We start from the raw sequence: 8,182 nt of genomic DNA, 5'->3' as shown, positions 1-8,182 counted from the left end.
TAATAGACACTATATAGAAATCTCTAGTTTCATTCAGTTAATGATAAACATTTGGTAAAGAAAAAATTAGAATATTGATTGAAGTTAATACTGTGAATAGACATACATTGGATAAATTACACATATTACAAAGAGGCATTTTGTACTTATCAATTCATACTAGACTGAATATACTTGTTTATAATTTTTTCTAGAAATAAAATATTCTTTCTTTCATAAATTTTTTTATTTTTACAAAAGAAGAAAGCAATATTCATAATATTTAAAAATTAGTAAGTAACATAAAAATTGATTCGACAATTAAAGAATTTTATTTTTCTTCCTTTGCTTTCTTCTGTCGTCTAGTAAGTCTCTTGCCTGGCTTCTTGGTTGCTTTTTTCGTTTTTGCTCTGCCCTTTTTGTGCTTCATTATCTTCCTGTGGCTCATCCACGCAGGATAATTGCCATATTGATCCCGTAATGTTTTCTTATTATACACTCTAGCACCTTCCACTTCCATCTGTTCTTCACCTGTCTCGGTCTGAGGCTCCGCATCTTTGACCCGCTTAGCCTTCACATCTTCTTTTACTTTTTCAGCGTTGACAACTATTAATTGTAAAAATAATACCATGTTACATTATAATATATGTATACAACATTAAGGGCCAGTTTCACCAACGTCGATTAACTGTAACCTTCGATTAAACTCACTCTTCATCTCTTTCCAACTGTTCCCCTTAGAAAGAGACGAAGAGTTAGTTTAATCGAAGGTTACGGTTAATCGATGTTGGTGAAACTGGCCCTAAAACAGTCATTATAAGGGTTTAACTAAACTACTAAACAATTAATGCAGTTAGTGTGGATCTTACCAGTAGCGATTTCGCTAATGTCTGCCATTTCGACATCCTTCGATGAATTAGCATCAATACCAAGAGTTTTCTTCAGTCTGTCTAATTCTTTTACCGCGTAACGTTCTCTCTTGATCGCCCTGCATTTCCTTTTCCATTTACTGCGTAGAGATTTAGCCATTTTTCACACTTGTGCGTAGTGCACATGCGGTTGAATAAAAGAGGTTATTGAAGGTTATGTTTGAAACACGCGGAACCACGCCCGAACCACTCGACGCGGAACTAGCGAACTAGTTGAGATCTCGAGATCTGTTACCATCTGTTACCTGCAGCAGAAAAGTTAGAAAAGTCTGAGAGTAGGACATGCTCGCGTTTTCAGTGGAACCTGGAACCGTCCACTGGTAGGCTCTATGACTTCTATGAGCATAAAATGGACGTGAATAAACAATAAACAACTATAATACGTAGCCATGTCCACGATATTTTCAGCGGGTAACGCTACAACCACAGTCTTCGGTTCTTTTCCGAAATAATTTCCTATGCGTTTCGAAACAATTTCCTACGAAAAACCAAAAATTAAAGAATAAAATATGCTATGTTTGTTATGGAAAACTTATTATTAAGCCATTTATGTTCTCAAAATATTTAGTTCTTTATAAAATAATTTTTTATGTTTACATTTAAAAAATGATTTACATTCGATAATTTCTCTACTTCTCACGTTCTTTCGAGTGTGATTTACACGATTGTGCATTAAATTGTTTTTGAAGCACTCATCCAGATACCCTACTGGGAATTTTAAGTTTAAAGCGAGTTTTTGAAAGCGGCGATTCTTTGAAAGTGTTAAAAAAATCTATAAAAATTTATGTATCATCTTTGAGGTTTCAAAAAGTGATTTCTATGCTTACATCTATTATGTAGCCTATTGCTGGAACCAAGTTTTTTTTAGACAGGGGAGCTGACACAAGCGTCCCGTGAGAATTATGAATGAAAAATCGACTGTGCCTTAAAAGGCCCACGGTGTCTGCGTGTAGTGTTAATTTAATGATAATCACGCAGAATTTTGCAGGATTTTGCACTACTCTTGAACATTCTTTGTTATTATAATGCGATACAATCTTCTTGGAGCACATTATAATGGGGGAAGAATACTCTATTCTCTCTAAGTACTCGGCTTTTGGGCGGTATTAATTTATTAAAAAATTATACAATATTGCTGGTGCCGGAAACTTTTTAGAAAATGTTTCAGTATGTTCAGAACTGTTCAAAAAATATTTTATATAAACCGGAACTCCGAGATTCTACACAGCATATCACTCTATTCTCTCTAAGTACGCGGCGCTCGGACGATTTAAATTTATTAAAAAATCATACAACATTGCTAGTGTCAAGAATTCTTTAGAAAATGCTTTAGTATGCTCAGAACTATTCAAGAAATATTTTACATAAACCGAAACTCTGACATTTCGTACAGCATATCACTCTATTCTCCCTATAAGTACGCGACTCTTGGGCGATATAAATTTATAAAAAAATCTTGCAATATAGCTAGTGTCGGGAACTCTTCAGAAAGTGCTTCAGTATGCTCAGAACTATTCAAAAAATATTTTAGATAAACCGATACTCCGACATTTCATACAGCATATCACTCTATTCTCTTTAAGTACTTCGGGCAGTATTAATTTATAAAAAAATCATGTAACATTGCTAGTATCAGGAACTTTTTATAAAATGCTTCAGTGTGTTCAGAACTATTGGAAAAATGTTTTAACCGGAACTCCGAGATTTCATCGGCATTTCACTCCATGCTATGGAAAACTAGCAGATAATTTTTTCAATGGATTTTTTGGCAAAATTACCAGAACTATCGCTAAAAAGTATCAGGAACTATAGAACTCGACTGCATGCGACAAGAACTCTCTTTTATTTTTTATCTGCTAGAAAATGATATGCCAACTTCACCGACATACAACACATATATATAATTTTTCACATTTTCTATTATACCGTTAAATAAAATTTTATTTGATAAAAATGGACTATTCTAAAGGCCCTCCATGGGAATGGAAAATTTGATGGAAAATTTGATGCTCTATACAAATCCGATAATAGTTCTTGCATATTTTAAAATTTTTTATGTTTTTGGAGTGACAAAAGTGAAAAACGACGTTCGGGGCAAACTCGACACGATTTTTTCAATGACAATTTTCAACAATTAATTAACTATCCCGGTATTAATTAATTAACTATCAGATTATTAATACGCTTACCGGAAGGATGTTTTGACACGAAGCTCAGAGTTTTGATCTTGCTACATAATTCCTCGCCACTTCCGTCGATCCAGATGTACTGCACCTGGATCTCATTTTCCGGTTGGGATAGATCGAGGTAGGTACTTTTGCAACAGATGAGTCTTGTCTAACTTCGCATTCGCCACATTCGCTGCATTCGAATTTTTCGTCATCGTCGCATTTACCGCACTTGCTGCATTCGCCACATTCAAATTTTTCGGCATGATACTATGCGACATAGGCTGCGGTCAGCTTCTCTAGTGTAACAAACAAAAAAATATTGAAGATATATAAAAATAAACGACTTCCGAAAAAAATTTTAACCTTATATTAATTACTATCAATAATTATTATTAATTCCTATTATTAATATTGAATTTTTCTTCTTACATTCTGTATCTTATTTTACAAATTATATCTATAATATTTTGTGGTCTTGAAAACGTTTTATAATAAAAACGGTAATTAAAATTTAAAAATTTATTCTTTACATCTGTGAAGAAATATGAAGTATAAGGAGACAAAGAGAATGGAAGGAAAAGTGGACAGAGTGGAGAGAAAGAAAATCGTAATAAAAAGTGGAGAACCAGTAAATTGTAAACTGTAATTTGTTAAATAGTAAATAGTAATTGTAAAAAACGTAGAATGTAAAAACGTATATATACCTATATGCGGCGAGGAAAGACGAGAGAGAGTATGAGGAGGAAAAGCGCGGTGGAGAAAGGGAAGAGAGCGGTAAGTTGTACGGCCGCAAGCAATAGGTAAAAAGAGAAAGAGAGAGAGAGGCGGGCTACAGAGATAAGTGTTTTGTAAAAGGAGCGGGAGTCCTTTTGTACCCCGCAAAAAGGCAGAAATAAATTATTATTATTATTATTGTTATTATTATTATTACTACTACTACTACTACTACTACATACTTTTTACTACTACTACTTTTACTACTACTTTTTACATTGGTTCGATCATTTTTAATTATTTTTTGAATATTTTTTTAGTATTTAGAGCCCAAGAAAGAATCTTTAAAAAATAATTAATTTTTAAATAAATTTTAATAGAAACTTTTCATACTCGCAAAATATTTTTGCGCAGGTAATATAGTAAGTTTAATAAGATTAAGTAAACTATCAGACCCATATCTTTTCCGAGATATCTATAGACAGAAAAAAGTAAACATATTGATGATAGGAGTTTATCGATTGGTGTTATCGGCTTTGATTTCTCAAATAAGATTATGATGATTGCTCTATAAATTTACGAGTGTCCAAGCGTCTTTTGAAAATTTTCGGTATCTAACTTAATAGTATTACTTACAGTTTTATACGTATGCTAATTGAAAAATATACGCATTTCGATTGTTCCGATTGTCAATTCCGTAGAGCTCCTCCGAGAATCGCGCGACGGTATTCGATCGTCGTCGGAGGAGCCCCCCACAGTCCAGACTCCGCCCGAAGCCAAGATGGCCCTTGCCACCAGAGTGGATGGCCGAGCAGCTCTCGCGGAGAAAGTCCTCCAGAGGCACAATCCGCCGGGTTGTCTCGTCCGGGGATGAGGTGCCACAGTGCGTCCGGCAGCGAGATCTGGATCTCGCTCACCCTGTTTGCCACGTACGGATGAACTAAATGTGAGCAGCTAGCCGAGTGAGAAGCGTAGCAGTGCATTACTCGAGCCGAGGTAACGTCACCTGTTTTAAAGGAGCGAATTTAGTTTTGGCGGCCACCATCCTTACCTCTACTCTTCCGCTTTCGTCTTCGGTCTGCAAGTAGATGACTGCGTAAGCCCGCTCGGAGGTGTCGGTAAATCCGTGGATTTTCAGCCGGCAGCCTTTCTCCTCTCTTTCTCTTACCCTCGTCTCCAGTGATTTATCTTCATCCATTTTCACTCTCAATCTGCTCCCTTCCTTTTTCCTTGCATCTAATACCTTCCACTTGTCCTCTTCACTCTCCATCTTTACTATTATCGTCGCCCATTCTCGGAGTTACTCGAATATAAGGCAAAATGTAATGATTGCAATACATTGGACATTTTGCCTTATATTCCGGTACCTCCGAGTAATATTGCCTCAAGTCGTCAGGTAGTGTGTAAGTGTCGTTATTGAGAAATATTCCATGTTTATTTAAGCGCCTGTTTATTTATACGCCTCATCCATCGAACAGCACAGCAATAATGTCCTATAATTATTGCTGTGCTGTTTGATGGATGAGGCGTATAAATTTCCATTTTACAATAAAAATAAACGACTTCCTCAAAAAATTTTGACCTTATATTAATTACTATCAATTATTATTCATTCCTATTATTAATATTGAATTTTTATTCTTACATTCTTTATCTTATTTTACAAATTATATCTATAATATTTTGTAGTCTTGAAAACGTTTTATAATAATTCTTTTATAATAAAGACGGTAATTAAAATTTAAAAATATATTCTTTACATCTGTGGAGGAATATTAAGTATAAAAGGGACAAAGAAGACGGAGGGAAAAGAAGACAGAGTGGAGAGAAAAAAAATCGTAATAAAAAGTGGAGAACCAGTAAATTATAAACTGTAATTTGTTAAATAGTAAATAGTAATTATAAAGAACGTAGAATGTAAAAACGTATATATACCTATATGCGGCGAGGAAAGACGAGAGAGAAAGTATGAGAAAGAAAAGCGCGGTGGAGAAAGGGAAGAGAGAGCGGTAAGTTGTACGGCCGCAAGGAATAGGTGAAAGAGAGAAAGAGAGAGAGAGGCGGGCTATAGAGATAAGTGTTTTGTAAAAGGAGTCCTTTTGTACCCCGCAAAAAGGCAGAAATAAATTATTATTATTGTTATTATTATTACTACTACTACTACATATTTTTTTAGTATTTAGAGCCCAAGAAAGAATTTTTAAAAAATAATTAATTTTTAAATAAATTTTAATACAAACTTTTCATATTCGCAAAATATTTATGCGCAGGTAATATAGTAAGTTTAATAAGATTAAGTAAACTATCAGATCCATATCTTTTCCGAGATATCTATAGACAGAAAAAATAAACATATTGATGATAGGAGTTTATCGGCTTTGATTTCTCAAATAAGATTATGATGATTGCTCTATAAATTTACGAGTGTCCGTCATATAATTGTAGTTGAGTGAGTCTCTTTAAGTCATAAGCGTCTTTTGAAAATTTTCGGTATCTAACTTAATAGTATTACTTACAGTTTTATATACGTATGCTAATTGAAAAATATGCGCATTCTTCTTTTAATTAATATCGTTAATCGCGCATATATATTCGAGTGTCATTAATCTCTAAATGTATTCAGATACACTATAATCATTCATCTTGAATTGACGTTGAAGCGAGAAAATACGTTATAAGAATTCTTGCAACGTACATTAAAATAGAAACATTTTTCAATAAAATAGTGTTTGTAATCGATATAGAGCAGACTTGTAAAACATATCGAAAACTTTTTTTATTTGGGTAATTAATAAATAATCCATATATGTCAAATTATGTTTAATCAAGGAAAAAAATTAACTGCTCAACAGTTGCCGAATTAAAATAAATATTTGCTTTCACATATTACATTGTATCTCTCTAAATCAGTGGAAAGTCACTGGAGTGGCATATCAGTCTAAAGTATGCCACTCCAGTGACTTTTCACTTATTTAGATTTAGAGAGTAATAAAATGCGAATATTTAGTATATTTTAACATACTACAACAATAATTTTTTTCATTTTGCGCTGTACGTTGCAAGAATAATTTAGCTCTTACGTCATTTTTCCTCTCCTTATAGTCACAATTTCATCAAGTGTCACGCTGAGTATACTCAGTCTTGATTTACTTTTTCTATTAAACATTTGCAGAAGATTTCTCCATTACAATGAAGTACTTGGTATTCGCTTTAATCGTCATAGTCGCTATCAACGGCATAACGACTGCTCCAAGTTCTACGGAGTCTAAGGCTGTATGCTCTCCCTGGCTCGGATATGTAAGTAATAATAGAAATAACAAAAAGTAAAGATAATAATTGTGCGCTTGTGATTTCTTCTCTATACGAAAATCGTGTACACATTATATTTTTTACAACTTTAACTAATTATAATTTAATATCACAATTTCTAATATCGCAATCAATATACGTATTTATAACGGAAGACATTGTTGTTTAACGAATCGTTATGATTATAGTGCCAGCTCACCGAACAATGCTGTCGTGATTTAGTATGCCTGGGATATAAAGCTAAATGTGTTCCTGGAAAAATTGAAAACGATAACAGACCTATCGGAGAGGGGCCATTTCCTCCAAAAAATTAAAACAAAGAAGATTCAGTTTTGACATTAATAATAATACTGGAAGAGTGGAAATAAGAATGCATAATACACTCCAAACGATTATATGATATTGCTTTCACGTTATAAAGTAAATGTTTAATTACGTATACATGTGTATTAAAGCGCTATGTATTTTCGTTTTCTACAGAACGATTTATTAAACAATTTGTTCTATTGCCCAAATTGTATATTTATTATAATTACATCTTGCATTTTTGTTAGTTGTAATGTTTTATTAATTAGATCAGTAAAAAATTTAATTAGAATACATATATATATATTATTTTTATATATACAAGATTATATATGTAAAAATAAGAAATATTACTAAAAAATAATTAATTACATTATTCGCGAATATCGTGATTATCGTAATAAAAATAATTAATTACATTATTCGCAAATATCGTGATTATCGTAATATTTCCTATATAACGTTTCTTGATGCGTAAGTAAAAATGTCTCGTCTAGACATTTACACATACTTCTATTATAGTTCGACGAAGAAAGATGAATCAGGACGTCGCGTCGTCCCGCAAAAATTATTTCTGTAAGTAGTAAGCTATCGTTATTCAGTCGTAGAACGCATTTTCGCAATGAGCGACTAAAATTATCGATAAGCGATGGTCATTGGTCGTTGGCTTATCTCGGTGATACCTATAATAGCGTAGCACTATATAGCACCTCGCATCCGCGTCCATGATGCGGGACGGAACAAATTTAAAAAAAACGAAGAAGAACTATAAAT

The 8,182-nt window shown here is 33.3% G+C and overlaps 2 protein-coding genes across 3 annotated transcripts; both read right to left on the bottom strand.

Moving 5' to 3' along the window:
- Positions 1-250: 250 nt before the first annotated feature.
- On the bottom strand, positions 251-1,100 carry LOC112465344 (protein LLP homolog). The gene is made up of 2 exons (XM_025032856.1): positions 849-1,100; positions 251-585 (listed from the first exon to the last, which is right to left on the bottom strand). Exons 1-2 carry the CDS (start codon positions 1,006-1,008, stop codon positions 311-313), a joined length of 435 nt encoding a protein of 144 aa, XP_024888624.1. The 5' UTR covers positions 1,009-1,100; the 3' UTR covers positions 251-310.
- LOC112465343 lies at positions 1,065-5,352 on the bottom strand. Of its 2 annotated transcripts, none has more exons than XM_025032855.1 (4): positions 4,845-5,352; positions 4,430-4,711; positions 3,098-3,375; positions 1,065-1,153 (listed from the first exon to the last, which is right to left on the bottom strand). In XM_025032855.1, exons 1-2 carry the CDS (start codon positions 5,061-5,063, stop codon positions 4,445-4,447), a joined length of 486 nt encoding a protein of 161 aa, XP_024888623.1. In that variant the 5' UTR covers positions 5,064-5,352; the 3' UTR covers positions 1,065-1,153; positions 3,098-3,375; positions 4,430-4,444. The 2 variants fall into 2 exon arrangements, with proteins under 2 accessions (XP_024888623.1, XP_024888622.1); XM_025032854.1 differs by lacking the exon at positions 1,065-1,153 and adding an exon at positions 1,237-1,386.
- Between the last annotated feature and the right edge of the window lie 2,830 nt (positions 5,353-8,182).

The sequence above is a fragment of the Temnothorax curvispinosus genome, unplaced genomic scaffold, assembly GCF_003070985.1.
Source record: "Temnothorax curvispinosus isolate PA1 unplaced genomic scaffold, ASM307098v1 QBEX01015130.1, whole genome shotgun sequence".
Lineage (NCBI taxonomy): Eukaryota > Metazoa > Arthropoda > Insecta > Hymenoptera > Formicidae > Temnothorax > Temnothorax curvispinosus.
The sequence above is the reverse complement of the archived record's forward strand: the minus strand, read 5'-3'. Positions and strand labels throughout refer to the sequence as shown.

What these genes read in the sequence shown, in the direction of transcription:
- LOC112465344 (XM_025032856.1), bottom strand. Translation starts at nt 1,008, where the DNA reads ATGGCTAAATCTCTACGCAGTAAATGGAAAAGGAAATGCAGGGCGATC. An exon ending in CATTAGCGAAATCGCTACTG is followed by an intron (nt 586 to 848) that starts GTAAGATCCACA and finishes TACAATTAATAG; the next exon opens with TTGTCAACGCTGAAAAAGTA.
- LOC112465343 (XM_025032855.1), bottom strand. Translation starts at nt 5,063, where the DNA reads ATGGAGAGTGAAGAGGACAAGTGGAAGGTATTAGATGCAAGGAAAAAG. An exon ending in ACGAAAGCGGAAGAGTAGAG is followed by an intron (nt 4,712 to 4,844) that starts GTAAGGATGGTG and finishes CGTGGCAAACAG; the next exon opens with GGTGAGCGAGATCCAGATCT.